The sequence below is a fragment of the Fragaria vesca genome, linkage group LG3, assembly GCF_000184155.1.
Source record: "Fragaria vesca subsp. vesca linkage group LG3, FraVesHawaii_1.0, whole genome shotgun sequence".
In the NCBI taxonomy this organism is placed as follows: Eukaryota; Viridiplantae; Streptophyta; class Magnoliopsida; order Rosales; family Rosaceae; genus Fragaria; species Fragaria vesca.
This window is the reverse complement of record NC_020493.1, coordinates 5,161,570-5,188,295: the sequence shown is the minus strand read 5'-3', so window position 1 is coordinate 5,188,295 and position 26,726 is coordinate 5,161,570. Positions and strand designations below refer to the sequence as shown.

General features: G+C 38.8%; 7 protein-coding genes across 8 annotated transcripts; 1 reads left to right on the top strand and 6 right to left on the bottom strand.

The window, feature by feature from the left end:
- Positions 1-3,180: 3,180 nt before the first annotated feature.
- Positions 3,181-5,158, bottom strand: LOC101301368. The gene is made up of 2 exons (XM_004293668.1): positions 4,938-5,158; positions 3,181-4,190 (listed from the first exon to the last, which is right to left on the bottom strand). Exons 1-2 carry the CDS (start codon positions 4,962-4,964, stop codon positions 3,237-3,239), a joined length of 981 nt encoding a protein of 326 aa, XP_004293716.1. The 5' UTR covers positions 4,965-5,158; the 3' UTR covers positions 3,181-3,236.
- Positions 5,159-5,597: 439 nt separating this feature from the next.
- LOC101293757 lies at positions 5,598-8,796 on the bottom strand. 2 transcript variants are annotated; one of them, XM_004293642.1, is made up of 2 exons: positions 8,674-8,796; positions 5,598-7,734 (listed from the first exon to the last, which is right to left on the bottom strand). In XM_004293642.1, exon 2 carries the CDS (start codon positions 7,153-7,155, stop codon positions 5,710-5,712), a length of 1,446 nt encoding a protein of 481 aa, XP_004293690.1. In that variant the 5' UTR covers positions 7,156-7,734; positions 8,674-8,796; the 3' UTR covers positions 5,598-5,709. The 2 variants fall into 2 exon arrangements, with proteins under 2 accessions (XP_004293690.1, XP_004293689.1); XM_004293641.1 differs by lacking the exon at positions 8,674-8,796 and adding an exon at positions 8,298-8,348.
- Positions 8,797-9,550: 754 nt separating this feature from the next.
- LOC101293281 (pathogenesis-related protein PR-1-like) lies at positions 9,551-10,081 on the bottom strand. Its single transcript, XM_004295417.1, has one exon. It carries the CDS (start codon positions 10,079-10,081, stop codon positions 9,551-9,553), a length of 531 nt encoding a protein of 176 aa, XP_004295465.1.
- Positions 10,082-12,398: 2,317 nt separating this feature from the next.
- On the top strand, positions 12,399-13,650 carry LOC101302815 (acyl-coenzyme A thioesterase 13-like). The gene is made up of 2 exons (XM_004293673.1): positions 12,399-12,451; positions 12,957-13,650. Exon 2 carries the CDS (start codon positions 13,009-13,011, stop codon positions 13,507-13,509), a length of 501 nt encoding a protein of 166 aa, XP_004293721.1. The 5' UTR covers positions 12,399-12,451; positions 12,957-13,008; the 3' UTR covers positions 13,510-13,650.
- A 137-nt stretch (positions 13,651-13,787) lies between these two features.
- On the bottom strand, positions 13,788-16,316 carry LOC101300034. Its single transcript, XM_004293663.1, has 6 exons — positions 16,109-16,316; positions 15,965-16,026; positions 15,471-15,551; positions 14,531-14,620; positions 14,244-14,297; positions 13,788-14,106 (listed from the first exon to the last, which is right to left on the bottom strand). Exons 1-6 carry the CDS (start codon positions 16,161-16,163, stop codon positions 13,864-13,866), a joined length of 585 nt encoding a protein of 194 aa, XP_004293711.1. The 5' UTR covers positions 16,164-16,316; the 3' UTR covers positions 13,788-13,863.
- Positions 16,317-17,097: 781 nt separating this feature from the next.
- Positions 17,098-19,459, bottom strand: LOC101292983. Its single transcript, XM_004295416.1, has 2 exons — positions 18,227-19,459; positions 17,098-17,749 (listed from the first exon to the last, which is right to left on the bottom strand). The coding sequence occupies exons 1-2, from the start codon at positions 19,457-19,459 to the stop codon at positions 17,369-17,371; spliced, it is 1,614 nt and encodes a 537-aa protein (XP_004295464.1). The 3' UTR covers positions 17,098-17,368.
- Positions 19,460-25,996: 6,537 nt separating this feature from the next.
- On the bottom strand, positions 25,997-26,443 carry LOC101292684 (ubiquitin-conjugating enzyme E2 11-like). Its single transcript, XM_004295415.1, has one exon. The coding sequence runs from the start codon at positions 26,441-26,443 to the stop codon at positions 25,997-25,999; it is 447 nt and encodes a 148-aa protein (XP_004295463.1).
- Between the last annotated feature and the right edge of the window lie 283 nt (positions 26,444-26,726).

Sequence of the window (26,726 nt, the reverse complement as noted above, 5' to 3'; positions counted from 1 at the left end):
CAACACATGTATGGTAATAAGAAAAGATCTAGGCAAATCAAATGCATTTTATCAATTTTGTGATGTGTTGTATAGCCTGTATGTGCAAATTAAATGCATGTAAAGTTTAAACCTCCTGTGAGAGATACAGTCATGAAATTAATATGCACAACACAAGTTTCTTGATCTTATAACCTTTATAATCAATGAGAAATCCTAGTGGCGGTTTGCTGTGTGCAACATGTACCACTACGACACCCCAAGGATCCAAAGACCAAAGTTGATTCCCGTAGTTCATCGAGCACAAGGCTTGAAGAACACACCAACTATGCTTAAAGTAAAATTTAATGAAAATTTAACAAGATTCATTTTTGGGAGATATCTTTTATCTTGTTAACTAAATTTTACATAAGCAAATTGTAACAACAAGTACACAATGATTATCAACATATGTAAGATATTCCAGATCATATAAAAGCATTGAGGTAACATATCACTATAATCATTGACATATGATCATTACAGAATATCCTTATCTAAAATACCAGGGCAGCATGCTTTAATTAAGTTCATGTACATCCCAGAGACACTTTAAGCATCACTTGATAACCAATTTTAAACATCTTCAAGAGTTCTTGAAAACATACCTTACTTCTGTTAAATCATGTCAGCAGTAGATGCATAAATACAATCCCATATAGTATCCAAGCAATTTCTGTAGTCTGATTCCAAAGAAAGCTCTATGCATGTCTCTTTTCTGTGTTCTGTATAAAAACTTCATAGGATTTCACACAAGCATCCTTAATTCTTCACTTCATTATCCTTACAATCACATACTCATAAAGCTGGATTAGGTAAGCATATTGGCATCTAAATATAGTACTGTCATTAGATGCCTGAAGTCCAAAACAATAACCTTTGTACATATTTAGATGAGCTTGATACTTGTTCCAATATCCAAAATGAAAATCAGAATAATGACCAAGTAGGAACAATAATAGGCTATATCAAAAAACATGTATTTGCTTCAATAAATAGTTGGCTACTAGCTAGAAATTTAGCTTTATTGTCCGATCATCATGAGCATGTATGTTAATATCTGCTAAGAATCAAGCAAGTATATTCCCGTTGGTTTACAATATGATTATTATTTTGTATATCAATCTGACAATCTTGTAGCAATACCAAAGATAGAACATCGATCCTTAGATAACCAATCAAAACCTGATACACACTCAATATCAATGGAGATGCAAAACAAGATTTTGATGCTAGCCAGAAATCATGTAAAGTACAGTCTATAATCTACTTACCAAGCTTTCTTGTTAAGGCATTATTACGTCATTTATCAAGATGTCAATGAGTTCATCTTAACAGTCATATATAGTTTACAGTTATACCAAAACAGCAATAGAGAGCATGTCACAGATATAAAACAAGTCATTGATCAATAGCTATTTATTGGACAGCAAGTATATGTAAGAACAATGACTATAAGCCACATTAACAAGAAAAGCAATGCCTATCATTCCATATAGAAAACCAAAAATTTTGAATTGCACAACGTAGAGCCACTACTGATCACTCATATGATAGGATCCCATATGATAAGCCCTTCCACTCCCTCAATAAAGGTTATGCAATTGAGCACTACTATGCTCAAACTCCGACATGTTCTGAACCAAAGATCATATTTCAAAATTTCAGTTCAATAGCAATAACAATATCACTTTTATACAAAAGATTGATGATGAATCTGATAGTTCCTACTATGTTTATGTTACAGCAAATTCAATAGCCAATGCTCATGCAGTAAAGCATAATCCACAAAACCAATTCCCAGAACTATTTTCATAAATCCTATGAACTGAATTCCTTGAAATAAGAACATGTATTCACAAGGTCAATCATGATTTCAAAAAGCAACCATCGACATTCATATTCATGCACCTATCCATATATATGCTATTAGTATGCACATTTGTAGCCTCATTGGTCATCACAAAAACCAAACCTGTGGATTGAAGCCTCTAATATCCTTACTGGACTCATCTCTAAATATCAGAATATCAAATTCCTGAACTCTAAAACTAGTCACAGAGATAAAACAAATAGTTGTGCATATCGAATTGAACAGAAAATTCAATCAGTGAGTGCAATATGATGCTTATCTGTCGTTTAAGAATTTTCTCAAGATTGAGGTTGTTCTTGACGGTAGATGACTTACTATCTTCTTCAGTTATCTTGCTATCACAAAACAATGAGTGTGTTTACCATATAATGAATGGTGATAGCCAAATTTGATCGGCGGCTCTTGATCGCTTTAGGTTGACGGAGGAGCGTCCGAGACCCTCTTCCTCTTTTCCTGCCCAGTAACCGAGTAGAACCCGATTTGGTTTTCTCGCATTAGAAGAAAGACTGTGCATTAGAAACAATAAAATGCGAATTTGATCCCTAATTATTTTCCATTAAAAGAATGATCGACAATGAACCATTAAAAGACTGTAACTATCAATTTGAACAGAGTACCTTGAAATCAAGAAAAGCATAGACCTTTTTCGCAGAAGCTAAGCCCCAGAACAGTTTTTCCAAAATGATCGTTGCTTCAACGATCGAGTTTCTCAATTTAAATAGGTTTCGTATGGTGATTTCGGGTCAAATAGGATCCGCGTGTTCTAATAAAACAGGTATGGTACATGCTTTCGGGTCAAACACCTTAAGAATCCTACTTCTTCCTCTTTTCCATTCTGTTCTTCAACTAATTGCGGAAAAATTGTGAAGAAAACTTCTGTAAAATTTTTGATCATATGTAAAATGATTTATGAAAGTGTTTTGGTGGCTCTGATACCACATGTTGTCTACAACCACAAGAGCAAAACACTTAAGCATAAACACATATATAGATACAACTTATACAAGATCATATACACCGTAGGTAGACCGAGAGCTCCGAGGATAAGGATCTTCTATGCAGCACTTAGTTACCAAGCTCAGATGGAGAGCGACTCGTATTGGCGTAGTTTAGAGTGTGCATAGGGACCTCCTTATATACTGTATTTTGGATAGCTCAAATTCTGTCCATCAAAGAGTTTGAGTTCCACTAGAAAACAATAATATTAGTCCATCTCTATTATCTTGTTTGACAAGATAATTTAATTGTATCTCATTACTTATCTAACCATTTCATTTAGATAAATATATCATGATAATGTGTTTTTAATTCCACAATGTTTATTCTGCATATATTATGGAAGTTGTCATGCCTTAGGACTCAACATGCTAAGTCCATTCCAACACATGATGCTAGCCACTGGGTTCCTTTCCTTTCTTCCTTCAAGGACCCTAGTTCCTGTGATGAGTCCTTTTGCAATGTCAGTTCCACCAACTGCTGTAAGAGATTCGACTGCTAGGGTTGCACTTTCACGGCCTTCAACAGACATTCTTTTGAGGGGAAAGAGTCTTCTAGCAGTTGTGGAGAAAGTAACTATAGAAAGCCGGTCCGAATCCCCCAAGTTTTGTATGACAAATTTGACAGCGCGCTTCACAAGGTCAAGCTTTAGGCCACACATCCTGCCACTTACATCCAGAACTGTCACAAGGTCGATGGGGGTACGCCCCTGGCCATCAGTATCTTGAAGAGATGGTGCACAAATGCTGACAAGAACAGGATATCGCGGATGAGATTCTGCAGCTGAGATAGCCAAGGACTCGGTCTGAGTCTTAATTGTTACTCCCTGGCGGTCATTGGATTGCATTGGTGAGGTGGACAAAAGAGGTTCATCATCAGAGAAGCTAGCTGGCTCGGGAAAGGCTTGGTGTTGCTGCATGAATGGGAAGGAAGGATAGTTCCAACTGGGTTGCTGATATGAGTACTGATGATAAGTCGGATGGGGTGGCTGTCGTGGTTGGAATGAGAATGAGATGTTGGGAGAGTTCCCACCCAAGTTATTATGCTGAGGGAAATTAACACCCCAGGGGTGAGGGGGATCACCTGAGTTGTTATGTTGAGGGGGAAAAGTACTAGTCCAGTTGTTTGGTTGGAAAGGAACATTTTGCTTATCCCATATTGCTCGGCAAATGGGGCAACAAAGATTTCCATGCTGAACATTCTGGACAATGCAAGGGTAGTGGAAGGAGTGGGAGCATTGAGCAGTGAATAATTTTTGGCCTTTTGGGGCTGCCATGCTACTCAGACAGATGCCACAGTTGTTCTGCACCAACACATGTAAATAAATTTAAATCAAACACAAATGAAAATGTTGTGCAATCATATGTGCACAGTTTCCTCTCTTAAATCACACAAAAGGAAAATGCTTTATCAGCAAATGAACTTTGCATGCCACATTTGAACAGAACAAAGAGTAAAGGATTATGTGCATCAGTAGTTCAGTACAACATGACACAACCAGATCAGTCAACAATTTCGTTATAAACATGACAGAATCATATCTTGTGCAACATGGTAAGACATTATCAAGCACGGAACATCAACTGCATTCAATTAGAGAAAAGGGATTCTACAACGTAGATGAACTTCTGTGCATCAGTACAGCTTGACACAACATTCATTCAAAATTCACAACTCAAAAGTCATGATGAATATGACACAAACTATCTTATATAACATCTTATCTTGGTAAAAAGGGCAACCAGATTATTCATACACCGTGGTAATCTACGATCTTTTCACTATAAAACTATGCACAGACACTATAGCAATTAAGAATTACACTTCCAAACTACCAAATATGTCATAAAGGAAAATTTCTAAACTGAAAATGGGAGAAACCTATTTATACAGAAATATTCCTAGCTACAGGATTCATAGTATATTCTCATAAAAGTATTAAAGACCCAACCACCCCAAAAAACAACAATTCATGGTCCATGGACTTCACAATCTGCTTGATCGGTTCTGAATGCCAGTGTTCACATCAAAGATCAAAACTTTTACTCACTTGATCAGATGCAGACTGAGAAGACATGGTGTTCGGAGTATTCAAACAAGTCTTTACGCACCAAAGACTACAAAACAGAAGGAGAAGGATCCGAGTGGCAAGGTTGATGCTTCAGCTTCCTGAACGCAGAGGCAACTGAAATCGATGATTCAACAAAACAGGAAGTTTTCACAGAGAATGAGGGTCTGAGCTTTGAGGGTCAAGAGATGAGAGTCAAGCAAGGTGAGATGGAGAAGAGGTCTGTGCTTTTTTGTAGTGAAATGAAGAGTCGGTCAAACAGAATAGGAATACAGAGGAGACTTTGTTTGGCAAAGCTTAGGAAGCACGTCTGGAAATGAAATCAGATTATTATATTGCTATATTATTTTAGTTTTTCTTTTTTTAATTTCCAAAACATTAGGTATAGATCAGAAATTGAGGTGAGTATGTGTTCAAGGGGCATCATGCCTCTGTTCTTTTCACTAGTAAAAACCAGGCCAAGGAATGAACATGGATAATTTTCCATTTCTGTGAAGTGAGAGAGTAAAAATGAATAAACGAGAATGCAAGTAAAAACAAGAATGCAAGAATGCAAGTAATAAAAGAACAAATTGGACTAAAACAATAAGGAGACCCAAAATTTCAACGGAACAGAGAAGAAAAATGAATAAATGCAGTAGAGAATCAAATATAAAAACTTCACTAAAGATTCATCCAATGCATACAAAGAAAGGTGACAAGCAACAGAAATATAGAAAGACAATTAACCAAAAGAAGACTAAAATGTATTAGCCTATTGTTCTGGTTGGAGGCCTATATTCTTTGATTTTTCTACCATTCTGAGCATTGCAGGTGTTTCATACGCACCAACGGGGGCACCAAACATCATGGGGGCACCCCGTAGACCACCTCCACCGGCAGCAGCAGCAGAGGCACCAAAAGTTGGTCCTGCGCTGTATAGAGAACCAGCAGCACCAAAAGCTGCGGAGCCACCAGAAGAGAAACCAAAAGCAGAGGAGCCACCAAAAGCAGATGCACAACCAAAAGCCCTAGAGGCACCAAAACCAGCAGAGAGACATGATGTATCTGTGTCACCCCTAGCTGTGGCTCTCTGTTGTAAATGAGAGCTCATTCCTGCGAGAGCAAAAGCATGCCCAGTGTGAGCATACGACTCCTTGGTTGACATTCTAATCATGATCTCTCTAAGCTCTGTTTCAAGCAAACTGCTGAGACCATCCCCAGCTTGAGCTGCTGGTGTTGTTAAGAGAGTTTCTCTTTGTTGAGTCAAAATCTCCCTTGCACCCTCCATGTTTCCCATCTCTGCCAACCCTTTAGCCTCTCCAATAGCTTCAGCCACCAAAACCCTGTTCCGCTGCCGATCAACCTCCAAAGACACTGTTTTTTCAGCAGGAGAACAAATCTCAGGTGTTAGTATCTCTATTCTCTCACCTGAAACCTGGAGCATAATATTTGACGCTAAATCTCTGTACACGCATGACACATCTAACAATGATGTCTTAGTCTCTAAAGCTGAGGATTGTGGGACTAAGAGGTACACCAGAAATTGCTTCTCCTCTTCTGCATACATATTTCCAACATCGACAACGCCTTGCCGACCCTCATCAGAAATCTGACCGACATGTCTCCCTGATGGTATTGATACAATCTTCACCCCACTTGAAGCTGACCTTACTGTGAGGCGAAGTTCTTGAGCCACAACACTGAGAAGACCACCAATGCACAAAGCAAAGGAATCTTGTATCATTCCAACTGATTCAGTGTATGAAAAGGTTCCCCCTGATGCATCAGAAATAGCATGCATAATGTTTGCATCATGGTCGTTGCCAAATCCAAATGTGTGGACTGGGATTTCATGTTGCGTGTCGCTAGAACATACCGGAGTAGGCAATTTGTTCAACATTTGGCTCGGCTTGTGACAGTAGTTGTCTTGGCCATCCGATAAGAGCATGATGCTAGCCACTGGGTCCCTTTCCTTTCTTCCTTCAAGGACCCTAGTTCCTGTGATGAGTCCTTTTGCAATGTCAGTTCCACCAACTGCTGTAAGAGATTCGACTGCTAGGGTTGCACTTTCACGGCCTTCAACAAACATTCTTTTGAGGGGAAAGAGACTTCTAGCAGTTGTGGAGAAAGTAACTATAGAAAGCCGATCCGAAGCCCCCAAGTTTTGTATGACAAATTTAACAGCACACTTAACAAGGTCAAGCTTTCGGCCAGTCATACTGCCACTTACATCCAGAGCTGTCACAAGGTCAATGGGTTTACGGCCATGGCCATCAGGATCTTGAAGTGCTGGTGCACGAATGCTGACAAGAACAGGAAACTGTGGACGTGATTCTGCAGCAGATATAGCAGGGGTCTCTGTGTGAGTCCTAATGGTTACCTTCTGGGGTCCGGAGGATTGGGTGGGTGAAATAATTAGGAGAGGTTCATCATCAAAGTAGCTAGCAGGTTCCCGGGGGTCTTGGAATTGTTGTGTGAATGGGTTCAGAGCACCAGATGGGTGCTGTTGGAATGGGTTGAAAGTACCAAATGAATTCAGAGGAGAAGTCGAATGGGGTTTTGGGTGAAATTGAAATGAAAAAGAAGGGAATCCACCCAAATTGTTTGGTTGAGGAGGAGGATCTTGGAAAGGTACACTATCCTTGTCCCAATTAGCTGCACAGATTGGGCAACGATGACTTCCATGCTGGGAATTGTTGAGAATGCACTGTAAATGGAATTCGTGTCTACACTAAGCAGTGAAGATGGCATCGCCTTGCCCTGTTCTCAGGTTACTGAAGCAAAAGCCGCATATATTCTGCACAAGAAACAAAAGTAAGTAAAGTTTATTCATCTAAACACTGTTCAATAATTCTTAAGAATAAGAATACAAAAAGTCTCTATATGACAATAATTCTGCTAGATTCAAAGGAACAAAGGAAGAACAAAAACCAGAACTATACAACATAATTACAGTTTTGTGAATCAGTGACACAACCTTATGTAAGGTGATACAATCCTATCTCTGACCTAATTGAATATTTATGCTTAAACGCAACAACCAAAACAGAGTAATAAGCCAAACGAAAAGTTCATCTTCCAAAAACCAAACCACAATAGATGTAAACACCTTCACAAGGCACAACCTTAATCTAAACCCCTTCAAAGGTCACAAAACTGCATTTTAATCTCCAAAATTCATAAATCCTTGATGTGGAAGCGAAAGATCAAATCTTTTCCGGTTGGGTCCTCACAAAATTACATCTTTTATCAATCAAACTCATACACAAGAACGATTAAATCTCTTGTCCCTAAACCAAGAAACACCATCAAACACAATAGATACCAAATTTTAACCCAGAAAAAGTACAAATTACTTACCGGAAGAGATGCAGCCTGAGACGGAACCATGTTTCGATTGGTCAAACAAGTCTATACCCACACCAAAATCTAGTTCAGAGAAGAAGGGTTTACCGTGATAGCAACAATGTGGTTTAGTATTGGAAACACTGGCCCTTATACATAGGAGAGTTGGGTTTCCTTGGGAGCTTTGGGAAATAGCGTTGGTTTAACGCATTAGCCAAATGAGGACGTTGGTTTGGCGCAAGATTAGACGTGATTTATACGCAAATGTGATTTTAACGCTAGGGGTATCTTAGTCATTAAAAAGTTAGCGGCCAAAAAAAAACGACATTTCACAGAACAAAACGACAGAGAAATTGATCGAATACGAATTGGGATTAGGGGTTACGCTGACCTGGGAGGAGCGCCGGAGCTTTGAAGCTGTGGAAGAGGAGAGAGAGTACACCGGTGAAGACTAGTCCGGAGGTTTCAGGAGAGAAGGAATCGGAGCGCGAGTTCGAACTTGAGCTTCCTCAACGTGGCGGCGATCGGAATCGGTCATTCTGTCATTGAATAAAACACACGGGGAGAATTTGAGAATGGATCAGAGTGAGGTAGTTTTGAGAGTCGAGACTTTATTTTAGTTCTGGGTTGGGCTGAGCAGGAGGCAGGTAATAATTTGCCGTGACGTGTTGTATTAGTGTCGGTGCAACAGAAGTAGTAATTCTAAACCCGTTACCCGTCACAAGTCACATGTTATCCAAACCCTAAACCGTTGTGTAGTTCCTGATTCCTAATTCTTAATCCACACAAACGTTTCGTGATTATGGGGGCATAAAACATACTCAACACAGTACATTCGTTATAAGAGCCCATTACCTTAATTGAAAAAATCATACTATCTGATATATACGTTTAATAAGTTAACAAATAACTAAATAAAGATATTTAGATTAAACCATGCGTGTGATAAATAACAATTTATAACGTGCACATTTGTAGACAACGTGGTATGTTTTTGCATGCAAGCTGTAGAAAAAATTGTTAACAACGTAGTAGTGACATTTTCCGTTCTAATGTAAATAATGTTAGCTTTTAATAACCATTGGCTTCAATTATAGACCTAAAGTGCCACTAGCATAATGGAGGTTTAATGACTTGAATCACATGATTTTGTAGAATGACTATAAATCGTATATAATAGTGTTGTTAGGAATTGGAACATACACAAGTAGCCATTGTTATAAACATTTACAATTGAAAGAACATTTGTTCTGAAATATGAACATTGTTCAAAATGGCTTCTCGCCTATAACATTACCTGGAGGATCATAAACACAAGCAAGAATTGTATCCCCACTCTTACATACAACCTTAGCACAACCAATCTTCGAGCTCTGCCTCCAAACCATTTGAGTATAATGCAAGCAATCCTTGTTTTGCTCACAAGAGTTAGTCTTGTGGTTGTAGTAGCGGCTCTCTCTTGCCCATGCTCTAACTGCATCACTTGGCTTCCAGTCATGTCCACTCCCCCAGAAGAGGTTCTCCCCATATTCGCTGTTCGAATGAATCAATGAGCAGTCTTCTCGCCGTTGTCGTGCCCACCAGGAAGCGTAGCTCTCGAGTTTCTTGCTCCATTTGAGAGGAGGGAGGCCGAGCTTTGATCTTTCAGTGTTGTGAGGGACCAAGTACTGGTGCATGGTGTTAGAAGAGCGAGTTGGGGAGGTTTTATGGGGCGAGCTGCGTGAGAAAGATGGCCAAAACAGTATACAAAGGAGGAGGAAGGTTCTCACTAAGCAAATTGAAAATGATTTGTTTTCCATGGGAGAGAAACAGAGATTGATCAATGTGTTATGAAATGAAGCTTAACATATAATCTACTGGTATATATAGAGGGTTTGTTTATTATTGTACTTTAAGCAATAATTGTGGGGTTGGAAATCTCCCCATGCAAGATAGATAAAGTGAAATTATGCTCACAAAAGAACCAAATGATCATCGAAAGTTGAGGAGATTCCAACCGGTATGTATCTGTGATCATGTAACAGCCCTCTAAATGAGTTGACTAGCTAGCTGGATATACATTATTGACTTATTCTGTAATAGCAGATGCGCAGAATTTACTAATTCGTTAACATTGTTTGAAACCTCTATTCTTATTCTTCATTCTTTATTTGGTCCGAGAATATGTCACCTCATTATGTTAGTTTGATATACATACACATATTGTTACTGTAAATTAAGGTTCGTATCACTTTTTGTTCTCTGCATTTCTTATACATAGGGTATGACATTGAGGAAGAATCAATGCACATGATCTTGGTGTTTTCTTCTTCTTAATTTGTTCATTTGCATATGATGTTGGGAGGAATCATCGCACATGTTCAGGCATGAGGTGTAAAGGAATGTGAAGGATTGATCATAACATTAATAAACAAACTTTGGAAAGAGGCTTCCAATAATCATGATTATCCAACCATTTTGTTGTTGACATGTTGTCTTTGATTAGCAATTAAGATATAGCTAGAGAGCATCTTGGTCAGATCAGTTTGTGGTCTTTTGTCAATCCAGACATATTTAACAAATCTCAAATTCTATCTTAAGGTTTAAGTATAGATGACATGAACTGCAGGATCCAATCACCAGTATGCATGCTTTGCTTTTCCATTGCCCTAGGGACCCTTGCCCTTATTCATTTTAGTCTCTTGACAATTCATCAAAACATCTTCTCTCTTCGATGTCTCTCGCTTTCTCACCAAGTATTTCCCTGGCCTAAGCCGTTATCAGACATTTTAACATAGCGAAAACTCGAAAAGGCACATGAAGTTGCTTTGCCCTTTAATCCGCCCTGTGCTGCTGTGCACTGTGTTAGGCAGTTTGTATTTTTTGGACAGTATATGACATATCAATCTGTTACTGAAGCAGCTAGTTTCAAGTTTTAACACATGAGACCATGTGAGGCAGAGAACGACCAGACTGTTATTGATTCTTATATGCCTTGGATCGTGACCAAGTGGGATAGCTAGTCAATCACTGAACTAATTAAGTTAAAAACCGAGTCAACCTTATGATCCTGATCAATATATATATTTCTAGTTCTTCCATACATAGTTATATGCAGATGAACATGCTTAAGCACATGTACAAAGTAGGCTTAAATCAAAGTTTAATCCATGGCCGAGAAGCTACTATAGAATTATGAGAGATTCACACCAAGTAACAAATTAACAAACCCAAGAGAACACTAGAAAGAACAAAATTTCCTTCACTTATTGATTCAAGGTACAACAAATAGATATACACCAGCAATCCACTTATCCACAGGCTCAATTGGAGAATTTACTCCCTTAACTTCTAGTATCATAGCTCAAATTTCACACAATACATATTAGCAACAGCAAACAGAAACCACACAATCTCTTAAGGGCAGCACAAGATATAATATATAGCTTGATGAAGAACAGAGGAGAGTTTAAACATTGGCAGAGTTGTCTGGCTTGAAATAAGGATGTGGCTGAGGAGATGAAGGGTGTGAATAAGTGCCATTAGCTGCTCCTGGAGGTGGAGTTGGCACCCCATAAACTTGAGGATTCGTCATCGCCTCTTTTCGGCCTCTCGCTCTTCCGAAGAAGTAACACCCGAAACCAAGCAGAATGGTGAAGAGAATAAAAGGCAGAGAGATCACCACCACCATTCCCATCTTAATTCTTTTCTTTCAATCAAGTAGCTGTAGCTAGCTAGCTAATTTCAGAAGAAGACCCAAGAGAGGAAGCTAGAGATAGACAGAGAGATCGTTGTGCACCAAGTGATGAGACTGGGGGAGATTATATATATGAGCACAAAAGGAAGCTGGGGGATATGATCTGGAGGTTTCTGATTCTCTTCCAGAAAATAGCAATAGGAAAAGGGGAAACCTTAACGTTCAGATTTCAAACGGTCACTTTTTCAGACCTGGATGGGGTCCACTTACGAATATGCTTCCAAATGTGGGCTAGGCGGAGTTCTTGGGCCTCTAGGCGGTGGGCCAGCTAGGCCTGTTATTGGACGGGCTAGCAAAGCCCAACATTTTTCGACCGTAATATTTTCATCACGTGAGACACGTGATACTATATTATAACATCTCATCTCTCAGAGTTTCCAGAGTCGCGCGAGGTCGAGTCAGACTGAGAAAGACCACCACGGACAACCCCAAGGTTCAGATATCTCTCTCTCTCTCTCTCTCTCTCTCTCTCTCTCTCTCTTTCTCTCTCCTCCTGAATTGGGTTTTGTATTCAGAGCAGGAATTTCATCTGGGTTTTAGTTCCAGACAGTATTTGACTTGTTTTGTAATATTTGGGGATTTATGTTAGGTTTAGCTTGAATTTTAGCTTGAATGTGTTATATATCTGCTTCCTTTATATGAAAGTATAGTTCTTTTAGAATTGTGGGTTGAATTGTAAAGGTGGTTTGTTCAATTGTATCTCTTTCTTGTGTTATAAGTCTGCTTCCTTTTAACCTGGTTTGATTGTGTTTGTGTGAATGGAAATGAATTATTTTGATGTTCTAGTTTGAGCAGTGACATAACTAGTTAGGAAAAGATGGGTGATTTAGTTGAATTCTGCTGCTCTTGATTGTAATATACCTGGTTTATACACATGAATAATTGCATTTCTTGTATTTGTTGAGAAGGAGACTGACCAGTCCCTTTTGCATTTATAGAAAGACACCAACCTCATTGGCCACAATCTGCAGCGAGAAAGCCCCAGATTGAATGGCAACAGAAATGAAGGACACGAAGGGAGGCGAGGTGCAAATAGATATGGAGGCGGCGAGGAGATACTTGGAGAAGGAAGGTGAAACCGCAGCCTCCATGGACTCGCTGCCTGATAAGTTCTTTGAGCCTTTTATCATGAAAGGCATTAAAGTTGATCGCATTGAACGCGGCACAATTGTCTGCTCCTTCAAAGTACCCCCACGGTTGCTGAATGGGGGCGGTTTCCTGCACGGTGGAGCTACGGCAACCCTTGTGGATTTGGTTGGGTCAGCTGTAATCTATACTGTTGGAGCTCCCACTGTTGGAGTGTCTGTGGAGATCAATATTTCGTACTTGGATTCTGCTTATGCTGGGGAGGATGTTGAGATTGAGGCCAAGGCTTTGAGGGTTGGGAAAGCAGTGGCTGTTGTTAGTATTGAGTTCAGGAAGAAGAAGACGGGGAAGATTATTGCTCAGGGGCGCCATACCAAGTACCTTGCCCTCGCTAGCAAATTGTGAGCAACTTAGGAATTCATGGATTCAAAACATAATTCAGTCAGAGTATGTAAATTGAACTGAAAGCAATGTTCATTTAAACTGCTCCTTGCTTTGTACTAAACAGCTTCGAATCAAATCAATAATAAAGTTACGGTATAAAATATGTCCTCATTTCTTTTTATTTCAGTTCAATATACAAAGTTACAAACAATGCTCAATTGAATCTCTATTCAGACTGCAAATCCCAGTACATCTCAACAATTGTTGGAGCAGGCGACAAAATTGCTTTAGGTTTATTACATAATGTAACTCAATCACGAAGAAAACACTGAATCATTTCAACAACAACAAAAATTACAACAGTTGAAAACTGAGTCAGAATTCATCAAAACCATACTCGTCGTCGTCACAGCCATATTCATTATAATCATCATTTGGATAACATGTATCATCATCTTCATAGCCTTGTCTGCCTTCAACCTCTTCACTATATGCATTTTCATTATCCAACTCATCGTCATAACTGCCTCCGAAACTTTGTGCTTCACTCTCTAACTTCTCATTTGAGTGCTGCATATCACTATGGCTGCCTTCTTCAAAGTCAGGTCCATGGTTACCCTGAGTTTTACAGAGAAAATATTAGATGTTGCAAATTTAAGTAAGCAGTTAAGATATGGAGAAGATATGGTATAAGAATTGCATAACCATAGAGAGCAACAATGATGGAAAACATGAGCCAGCAATAAGACACTTACATCCTCTTCATTTAATTTCTTCAAGACCTCGTAGTTGATTTTTGAACTCGGCCTCTGCGTGGACAAAATTCCACATTAGTATATCCAAAATTGAGAAAATGATACCCCGATAGGAAAAAAGGAATAGATATGACAGTGAATATTCTGTCGTGACTGTTGAGATTTAATCAAACTTGACTATTTTGTTGCACAAAGGAGAAGAGACCGCTTTTTCTGTTCATAATTTGAAACTTAAACTGCAACATAAACTTATGAAAGCACCAACTTTAGCCACCTTACTAACTTACCTTTCTATCATCCATCTCAGTAGAAGTTTTCACAGCCTTGTTTGGAGGAGCAGCTTTCTTGGGTGTTCGTGCTTGTTTTCTGCTCTTTCCCTGTCATATAGACGATTGTGTAGAAATCAATAAACTCAATGCTTAAGGTCTTTCTTAAAAAAAAGACCAGATAGTGAAGATCAGAACTAAAAGTAAATCAAATGCAGCACATATCGTAAGTTCATTACAAGTATTACATTTCACAATTAGGCACGAATTTACAGAATTGCAGATAGGCCAGTTGATACTCCAAGCATGTGCTTCAGAGCACAATTCAACCCATGAAAGGCTAGCCATGCAGATATCACTTCAAATAAAACTAAAAGTTGGATACATATTAAACCTAGTCATATGATTCATATCAGTAGAAATAACATGAACACATTATGAAAGCAGTAATTACTCATGTGGTCGAGCTTCACAATTCATAATTGGGTCGGGCTAGGATCTCAGAAGAAGTTCAAACTTGTGGATAAGATATGGCTCAAAGATTAGGTTCAACAGACAACATGATTGCTTGGAAGACAGAAGATTCATGCTTCAGGATTTTGGGGACTAAAGCTTAGAGACAGAGCAAATACTTGGATTCAGGTAAGATGCAAACTAAGTTTGGAGACATACAAATGTGCAACAAAACCAAGATAGTCATCGATGACTATCTGCACAATCACGACAATCAGAACATAGGCAAAAATTGGACATTGTGAGAAAGAGAGCGAATGAGTTCTTCGACTCAATAATGACATAGCAACTGGATCATTATCTCTCAACTAGTCAAACTCATTTAGTATAATGTATAAACATAGGCTAATATACATATAAACATGACAGGAAACCATCGGGGAATAAAAAGTACATGACATATGGAACATACATAAATGAATTCATGGAGTTACAAGGAATTACGTACCTTAGCAAAATCTTTGTTCATCGCTTCCCAAATGATGCGCTTATAGAATGCCTCCTTCTTGTTGTTAAGGTATGGAGCAATCTATAAATCACGCAATGCCTCCAACGTAAGATTTCATACATAAAAAACTGAAGAACCACACATTTACAAATTTCAAAGAACAAAAAGACAGCAACAAGCAAGTTCAGACCAAGCAATATACCAATAAGTAGCTACGGGGCAAGCGATCTCGAAGAAAGCTGATGGGGAACTGTAATCACTGCTTTTGTCTTTCATTATATGTTTTTCCTCTAATTGTCAGACACAAAACCTTAATCAATTGCCATAACCATGACAAAAGCACAAAGCTTTGCCCATGAGAAACTCCAGGGCAATCAAAATTAAACTAAACTGAACTCAAGTCACCATCTACCTACCTAACCAAAATGGGCGACCACCATTCAATGAAAACAAATCGAAACACAACATTAGGACTACGTTAATTATAGTCATACCTCGGCATCGTCAATGTCAGAGAGGCTTTCTGAGACATCATCACTTTCAGATTCTGATGCATCTGAAACGTGAAACAATTTATTCAGGCAATAAGACCAGACCAAATCTAATATAAGTAGACAAATCTCAGAGCAAGGTCATACCTTTAACATCAGCATGCAGTTTTCGCTTTGTTCCGGATCGTTTTGGCAATGCCATAACGTTAAGTCACGCCTTGTCTGATGCAGTGTTCTTCTTCCTTGGTCTGTTTTCAGTTTCGGGTATTCGGATCGAATCTCAGATTCTGTTTGGAAAATATGAGAATGTGAATGTGAGTATGTCGGCGATCAAATATGTTCTGTTCTTTCCCGAACCGACCTAAGTTTAGTTCGTTCTCTTTTCAGTTTTGATTTGAAGTTTCCAGGGTTGGACAAATGGGCTTTAGAATTTAAGCTGCACATGAAACTTGGCCCAAGTAAGAAAATGGGTTGTAACTCATTCCAATCCCAAACAACCAGAGAAATGAAAACTCCATCAACTCTACAAAAGTAATCACTAATAAATCGAGTTTCGAACCACAATCTCTCATGGTTTGATGGTAGTGTGTAACGATAAAAACTCTACAAAATTGGATGAAAAGTTGAAAACAGACTAATCAAATTCAGCAGGATGCAGCTGAATAGTAGACATAATTCAGCTGAAGAGAGAATTGATATGAGTTTAATTATTACTCGTGTATCGATTTTCTTGTATTGTTATTCAAATAAGAGAAGTTATATGAGTTTCTAAGAAAGAGATTTGGTGAGACACTAGACATAATTCTTACTTGTTAACTTGAAACATAACGGTTTAATTCAATTAATTTTCTTAATTTATAATCACGGGATCACAAAAACAAGGAAAGCGAGAACCTCAATAAAGAAAAGCATTGAACTAAAGTTCAGTCATAGCTATTAAACCTCCATACCTCCCTAAACAAGAAATTAATCATTTTTGCACCTTTAAGAAACTTGAACAAAATGGTTCAGTTGTATGAGATATACCCTATACCATTCACCTACCGGCCAAAAGCCAAAGCTAAAGTTCAATCACAAATTCAGACCCAAAAAAAAAAGTTCAATCACAAATTAATTAATTTTTTTTAGCAAGATTATACAATAAGGACCCCAATCGAAGGGATCAAATCATATATTACATCGAAACCTCTCCCAATATGATTTTACTCTGCACTATTAGCTAGTTACCCTCATGCTAATTAAATTCCCCTATACACCACTCCCACACCACTCTATCATAAGTTTACATAGCTCAAACGCACTCTTGCAGCCCCGACTCCGGTGTCTGATTTCCTTAATCACCACCGCGAGCGGCTGCGAATATCATACAAACTCGCCCTTAATAAATCAAAGACTAGTACTAATCACTCAACACGACGATGACAGACTCGATAGTGTGGTAGCAGATGATGTTCTGGCTGGCGACCCTGAAGTCTGCTTCAAAGCCACCGTCGGCAAAATGCTCGTCTTTCTCCTCTCTTCTTCCTTGATCACCTCGCCGGCGTACAACTCCAACTTCTTCAAGTTCGTGCTCTCCACCATTCTCTTCCCCTCGAATAAAATCGACTCCACATTCCTCTGTTCCAGCATTTCGTCTGTCAAAGCCAATATGTCTGTGTTGGTGTTCTTCTTGTTGTTGTTGGAGTGGTCCATCCGTGCAGGGTTTTTGGCGATGATGCCGGTGGCTTGCACGCGAACATAATTGCTGGTCCGGGATTGCCCAAATGCCATTGAAACAGCTTGATCAACCTACAAGTTTACAAGTAATGATGATTTGGTTAGCATACCCTACTCATAAAGATAAATTTAAATTCATGAAGCGCCAAATGCTTTGAGAATATTTGCACCAAATTAAGGACAAAAAGACTTCTTATTTTAACAAAAAAGTTATAGAAAGAAACTCTAGCAATTATAATTAGGTACCACTTTTTTCATGCCCACCCTAACCACCATACATATGAGTACAAGAACCAAACCATATTAAACAGTGTATCTAACCCACCTATTCTCTCTTTTTTAGTTTTTAGGTTAAAGTCCGTTCACATTTTTAGTTAAATTCTACAGTGAAATTATATTTTACTTATATCTTGATTAACCTAAATTCCCTCTCAATGTATTCAACTATTAGGCAAAATTGGAACTATGAAGTTCCATGGAGGCTGATTTTAACAGTCAATTAATGTAAAAGTAAAATTATATAAAAGTAAACATGTTAAGAATTCTTACCAAGTCGGAAGCTCCTTCGCCAGCGATTCTCAAGCAGCCAGAAGGCGACAAGTTTCCGAACTCCGACTCTCCATTTCCGAGTGACACCACCAAGAGATCCTCCACACCAGAACAGAAAGGAAACTCTTGCTTGTTATTCAACACGTGTGTAATAGCCGCGGACGTCGGATTGTTCATGGCAATTCCGCCGTCGACGGCCATGATCTTCGTTCTCCCGTCGACTGACTTAACCTCCACAGCCCCCACCGCAGCCGGGTGCGCGCACGTCGCGGTGCACACGTCCTTCATTTTGAAATCGTAGCTGTCCATCTCCACAGCGTCGGCGCGCGAAAACAGAAAAGGCGCGCGGGACGACATGTCGTAGCAGGGAATCAACACCGCCTTAAGGGTGTCCTTCATAGTCAACTGGTCACCAAACGTCTTGCGGAAGAGCCTCTCCCTCTCCTTCTCCGCCTTCGCCGGCCGGAAAACTCGCCGGAAGACCCCCGCCGGAGACGACTTGAAAATCTTGCTTCGGTTTTCCAGAAGGAAGTTGAGTGCCCCCTGAGCAGTGAACACCGGCCGGCCGGATCCATCTGCCGCTTTAGTAAACAGCAGAGCCGCGAGAACGCCACCGACACCGGAACCAGAAACAACGTCGAAGTAGTCAGACACGGCGGCGGTGGAGTCGCCGGACTTGTGGCGGATGCAGGATTCGAGGTGAACGAGAGACTTGGCGGCCAAAATGCCGTCGGTGGCGCCGGCGCCGTCGATGGTTAAGATTCTAACCTTGCCGGTGATGTGCTTGCTAGACTTCATGTGATGAAGAGGAGTGGTGGTGGTGGTGGTGGTGGTGGTAGCGTTATCAATGTCGTAGCCGAAGAGGAACTTGTTCTCGAGAATGGAGAAGATCTCGTGGCTGAGTTTGTCGACGTCGACGGAGTCGGAGTCGATGTTGAACAGTGGAGATGTGGATAGAGCTGCCGCCATTGCACTGAATTCAATGCGAATTAACCGTACGAAGTAGAAGTACTGGAGAGCTAGCTTTGGTTTTTGTTTAGTAGTAGGTGAGAGCTCAGAGAGTCGAGTTTTTTTGTAGTTGGAGATTGTTGATGGAGATGATGGGTAGAGAAGCACTATGAGGGCTTTATATAGGAGGAGGTAAGTGTACTGCTTCGTCACACGTGTGACGGCGTGTGTAAGAATGGTGCTCGTAAGTTTTAGACCAATGTTGTGGTGAGGATCGTGGAACATTCTTAGGTGCGCGATTAATCGGAGCTACCAGGCGACCAAGGGAGGTTTTTTTATTGGGGGGAAAGAAAGAAAGAAAAGGAAAAGATGCTGTTGGGTGTAGGAGAAAGAGGTAGGATAGCGCCAAAAATGTTTAAAAAAGTATTCTGTAATCGATTTGGATTTTCTTAGCAGGAAATGTTGGGGAAGGGTTTTGGCGTTTTCTAAGAGGTAAAACACCAAAACTAGTCTCGAAAGTTGACTAGTTTGTAATTCAACTTTAGGTATGGTGAATTTGTAATCCAACTCGTGATGCATACCATTGAGGGAGAGCAGTGACTTTCACATTCGTGGACCAGAAGTTGACAATCTTAGAATGTCCTTCTCATCATCAAACCAAGTAGATCGATAATGTAGATTTGAAGGCAACCCAAATTTATATGCATGTTAATTACTTATTAGAATATCATGTCGTGCATGTTTAGGGTCTTCATCACCAAGGTTTTAGGAACGAACTAATCAAAGTAAGAGTCTAGATCACTTTTGTGTGTGTGTATATACTTAAATCGATGGACGAGTTTACGAATAAATCAATTCTTTTGGATATGAAACATGTGAATTTATGAATTCATATAGCTTTTTCATATAATTTTAGAGATATAGCTTAAAACACCTAATGTTTGTTTTTTCGTGTTTAGAATATAAAAATCAAACCCTAATCCCAAACAAAAATATGGTCAACCGCTTGGTGTGGTAAGGATTGATGATCCTAGTATTAACCTCCATATCTAGAGTTTGACTCTCAACTCCCCTATCAGATTGTGGCAAGTAGGTATGAAAGGTGGGTTCGTGGGCATGCAGCGTAATATTAGTCTGGTTTTGTTAGGATACTCTCTTAGACCTTAATTCGGATATTGATTGAGTAAATGTGTTACTAACTTGATAACGTAACTTGTTACCTCATTCCATGTCAAAACCAAAAACTCCGTGTAGATCCCTTATTTGGGAAAGTATTAATTTAATCACGTACTTTTGAAACATTTTAGCCATGCATATGCATAGACTTCATAAAACTTGACTCCAATAAGGTAAAAGAGAAGTTTTCGAAATTATTGAAGGAACTACCCAGAGCTATAGCTATAAATAATCTTATCATGATCCCTAGCTTGTACCAGATTGTACATGGTACCTTACTATCTCACCTCTCAGATGACAGCTAGCTCAAAGAGGGAGAAAGATACAGATCGATGGAATTAGAATATCTTCTTCAATTCATGGAAGGGATGGGACTTGTAAAACAAGTACTTAGCCCCCTCGCAATCATAACGCTTTCCATATGTCTGAACTTTCAAGAGTCTCCGATTCATGATCAAAACAAAACAAAAAAAGAGTCTCCGATATTCTCCCTTACTTTCTCTTTGTCTCTTTACTTCTGGAAAAAACACTCCCCAGAAGTACCTCATCTACTTCTAAGCGCCATGTTTCTTTCAAATTTCACACCAGCTATCCAGCATTTACATATTCTATTCAAAGTTTGAAACCCTAGAGCTCCTTACGAAAGATCAACACGAGCTATCTATGATTTTGTTGTGTAGGGCAAATATAGATTATAGATATTGGACAGTCATATATCTCGTGGAGCCTGATAAAGAGTACTATGACCCGGTGATTGATCCCCAAAGCTTTAATTTCATCGATTTTTGATGAATCAAGTTGGCATGGAATAGTAGTTAATTAGTTAGACGTACCATATATGATTCATTCAGAGGTACGATCAAATTAATTTCACATATCTGATATATGAGGCAGATGTGAATCTGAAACCTGTGATATAAACCTGAAAATCTTTTGTAGGACCTCATAACACGTGAGTAGTGTTCGTATGATCGATTCTTTCGATTAATTTTCTTTCGCCTTCTCAATCAACCATCTTCGATCTGCAACTGCATGTACGGTTACAAGTACCGACATTTTGTGTGCAGATATTTCACTACTACTGTAGCTTCAATTTCTCCCACTTTTGCTCGGAGATTCGTCCATCAACCTTTCAAACATGAGTAAGCTAGGGTTTCCGGCCAAATGAGTGTTATGTTGTCCGATTATGCAGATCGATTCACAGTTTCGACTATTCGATAAGAGATCAAACATTATTACTTAGTGAAGCTCTAGCTAAATAGTCCTCGATCGGTTTAATTATTACATATACGAGGATCCATACAAGGGCAAGTGAACGTAAACGTCACACTCGACATTCATTCTACTCTTGAATCCGTCAATCGATCATCTCGTCTTGAATCTTGATCTTATATCTATTTTTTTTTTAAACGGGATTTGAAACCTAGCTCAGTCCATGCCCGATTTGAAATTTATTAATAAAAAAAGAGTTACAAATGTTTATCTGAGAGTAAATCTTGATCTTATATCTATGATTGCAAGAGTTCTCTTCATCTCGTCTCTGAAAAAGAAAATTTTGATCGGCCACGACTTGTCATGACGTACTGTATCATATATATGTGACTAAATAAGCATATCTCTCTGGATATGGATACGCATTCAAGTCAGATATGATAGCTAACACTGTGTTGATGTTGTCAATTACAGTTGGCCTGGGTACGTCCTTGCTGGTAGCTACTGAGTTGTACATGTACGGGGAGATGGAGATCGATATATCTGTTAGAGTTAGACTCGTCAAATTAATGACGCAGTTCTCGAAAGGCAATAATTTGCACTCGTCATTTAAATACCTTCCATGAAATGTAGATATCAAGCATTCTGGCACCAAATACTTTAGAGGAACCAGATCATTCTTCTCTAACAGCATTTCTATAATTTCTTTATTATAAGAAAATAAAAATTAAATATTTGAGATATTTTTCTTCTCCAACTCCAACATCTTTTTTATTTTAGAGAATTCATGATCATTCCCCAAATCATTTTATAAAATTATAGAGTTTGTTACAAATTTAGGGAATTTTGGTTCTTTCTCTTCACATTCCCCATTTTAGAGAAAATTTTAAGAAAACTGTTGGAGCAAAAAATCTAAAATCTTTCATAAAATTGAGAAAACCAAGAATATGAAGAAGCTGTTAGAGATTATCTTAGAATGTTTCTGAATTTTATCAAAAAACTATCAAATACTTAATACTATTTGGTCTAGTGGCATAGTCTCTTTTTCATAAGTGAGAGGTTATCATGAGTTTAACTCATAAAAAACTTGTTCTAGTATTTAGGTTGTTTAATAGATCGAAAAAAACTAATCAATATGGTGGGATATATGTGCATCTAATCATAATCTACATGACGTGAACATATATGTATGGTAGAAAGATTGAAAGGCATCCTCCAACCACCTAAAACAAATTGAGGTGACAGAGTTCATTAGCAAAATTAAGTACGTGTTCCCACCAATTGGTTAGAACGATGACCCGGCCAGCCTCCTTTTGACCTAATTTATAAAGTCAGGTGTACAATATATATTGTCGAGCACAGATGCTTGCTAATACATAGTCTATATATGCTCCATTCCCTTTGGTTTCTTTCAAAATTCAAAGTAGTACTACCTATACAACTTTCGTTTCTTTATTGCCGCACGAGTTCCCTCCCATAGTTTTCAACTGTTCATATTCTTTTTGATACATATATGTCTTAATAATTTGATTAATGTTTCTGAAGAATTCTTTTCTAGGGTGAGACGAAGAATCAAATGAATATTTGCTTGCTTTTAGCTACTTTATTAGGCATTGTGCCCCAAATCTTTAAGAAAACTATTAGCTACTGAAGTTTAGTTTAATGAGTGAAGTGAATGTTTAGTACAGTCGACTAGCTATCCCTAGCTACAACATCCAAATTTCTTTATAAAGGGATAAAGAAACTCATACACTAACTTCTTATAGCTTAACTAATTCGCATTACATGCATAGATTTTTTTTTCAAGCATCTCGTTAAACATTTTAATCCGCTAATATCCTTAAATCACTTGACCGCATACATATGTTGTACTTGCTCTTATAAGATACGCACATCACCAATATGTACGAATCAAAACACAAAATTCAAAGACAATTACAACAATGTACTTTGAAAAATCACAGTTAATTCACCAAAATTGTCAATAGAACGAGTATTTCTGGTGTTTTACTACACCAACAACAATCCTTCTAATATGCCGTGCAAAATGTGTGTGTGTGTGTATGCATGTATGTATGAACTTGCAGACCACAAATCAAGCTAGCTAGCCATCCAAGTTCATTGTCCCAACATATCATCCAAATAAAACGATCCAAAGAAAAGGTTTCTTATTGCTTTTCATTTTCTGGTGGCATTACTCTCCGGCCAGATCTTCGACAATGCTTCACTTTCCTCTTCCCTTCCTCGATCATAAGTTCGCAACCACCGACGCTCATCAGCTAGCTAGCTAAGGTTGCCTCAATCTTTATAATTAATTTATATATAACAAGTCATCCTAAGTATTTCATTTGTTAATTTTCTCAAACAAAAAGAGTCGGCGTGTACTTGGAATAGATGCACGAACGAAATCCCCAGCCGATATTTTTTGCCAGGCTCAGTAGGGACACCGCCAAATGAAATCGGTAGGTGGAAGCTGTAGATCGATTTTGTGCCAAAAATAAACCTCGCTCTGAGAAAAGAAAAGTAATAAACAAAAACATATGATCGTGATGAACATTGTTCACCCACTCAGTCATTGTTGTTCTTGTCCCCCTCAGCTTAATTTGCTCCAATTCTTTGACCTAACTCTAAGTTTATTACTTTGATCCATGGACCAACCCCGACAAAGAGATTGGTGCTCTAATCATGTGTTTAATCTAAGTACTACTTTAATCATTAGGGTTTAGTTGTTTAATAACAGTGCACTATTTGATTCCAAATGATTCTCCATACTCGAATCGTGGGTTTTATGATTTTAAATAGTTTGATTTGTCTGATGGTGTGGATAGAGAGGAATAATCTTTAAGCAAGGGTTTCGTATTATTAATTCGTGTACTCTGTACTATATGTCATCTGGTATATACGCACATTAAGCTAATTAGGGTTTTGTTAATGATGCTAATGTGTTTGGTATGTTTGTTTTAGGTCGTCGGAACGGCGGTGACACTTAGACTTGATGTATTAGATTGACACGTACATATGAGCAACAAACAAATTAACCCTCTACAACAACTTACAAATTGCCAAAGAAGATTATATATTTACAAATCTAGCATGCTATAAAACTAAAAGGTTGGTGTTTGTTTAGTTCGATAAACTAGTTCTAATTAGAATTTGTGTTTGAGACTTTGAGGAAAGGTGGAGTACCAGATTGACACGTACATGAGGAAGAGACAAGATGTCAAAGAAAGGAGATTATATATTAGAGAGAGACGGGATCCTGTTTGGAAGTGAAAGGCTGAATGCTGTAGGCTAGGTTTTGGCCTCTAATACAGGCCAATCGCTGCGGGCATTGGTGGTTGGCGACTTGTTAAGGGCCACAATAACTGGGGACACAAGCATGGCAAATTGGCAAGTGATGATTCTCTAAACCGACAGTATGTGATTTCTGCCGACTTTGCTGCGTCATTATTAGTTGTTCGTTAAGACGCTTAGCATTAGCTTAGCAAGCATGCTAAGTATGATGTGACCAAAAAATTGTGCACAAAGCTGATCATTGATCGACTCCTACAACGTAATTAGATTGAGACAAAGCTTCAATTGCGGCACTAGATCAATCTTCCCTGCTTGAATCATTGCGAGTCTCTTCTTTTTACTTAATGAACATCTTTCGATCCGTTAAACGTTACATTTTAACTTTGGGTTGCTTGATATCGAGAATAAATGTGCCTTGCATAAAACTTTTTACTTTTGAGACCTCCATCTTTATTGGTTTTATGTAATTGGTATATAATTATTTGAATTTTGAATGAAGTGTTTTGTATCTGCGTTGGTAAAGCTCCACTTATACCTTAAAATATCAAATAGTTCCTGCTTTAAATTGCACCTTTGATTTTTGATTCTCTTAAATAAAATGTCAGACCAATGGGTCTGCATAACTTTTTATGTCCAAAAATAAATGATGGAGCTAACTTGGATGGAAGATCATGTATTTGTCTTCTCCAAAAAAAAAAAGAAAAAAAAAAAAGACTGCATGTATTTGGTAACAGACTTGGAAAGGGATGTGTTTTGCCAAGCCCATATCATGTTTAGGCCCAATTCAAAGACCCTGACCAAATAAAACCCCGTCTGTCGCCTAACTATTCCTCCACCACCCAACAACCTCCGCTCGAAATATCGCATCTGTCATCGGAAACTATCATCACTACCAAATTCGTGGCCTCCGCATACCAAACACAAAACACAACCATCTAAAACAATTTACGAATCACAAGTTTACATTCAGACCAAAAAAATCACAAGTTTACATATTTCATGCTTGATTTGAACCTAACATCATCAGAGAATAAAATTAACACCAGCGAAACATAGCAAGAATAATAAATCCCTAATTGAAAGAAGAATAAGAAAAAAAAAAAACAACTATCCGATCATCCTCCAAAACACAATCTCTAGTTAAGTAGCATACTTCTGAGTCCAGCTACGCGCAGTCGCTTCATACTTGGCTCGATTGGTTTTATACATATGGGCGATTTCCGGCACGAGGGGGTCATCTGGATTCGGATCCGTCAACAACGAGCAGATCGAGAGCAACACCTTAGAGACAGTAAGGGCTGGACTCCATTGTTCTTTGAGGATATCAAGGCATATGCTTCCGTTGCTATTGACATTGGGGTGGAAGACCTTGGTCTTGAATGAAACCTTGGGAGGTTTGAAAGGATAATCAGGAGGGTAGTGTATGCTGATCTGGAACACGCCGGTGGCGTATGGGCTATCAGGCGGTCCCATAATCGTTGCTTGCCAGTGGTACATGTTGTCAGCCGACACCGGACCGGCGCTGCAATTGGTTGGAGGATCCCTCTCTAAATCCTTGAGCTCCTTCAAGATGCGCTTCGCGGCCATGGTCGATGATCAAGCTTGTGTGTTAGTATGCAATTCACTTGCAAAATCGAGACCAGGTTTATTGAGACTCTCGTGTTAGAGGGTATATTTATAGGGTATAGGGCACATACCTTGTACAACAAGGAAAGTGTTTTCTGTTATGCTAAGTGAATCTAAAACTACTAGGATACCTAATCCTAATCAAAATAACATTATATTGGAGAATGTTCTAGAATTACCTAGATGCAACTTCGCTCCCACAATTGATACACTTTCCTAATTGTTATAGGAATTGCATAACAAG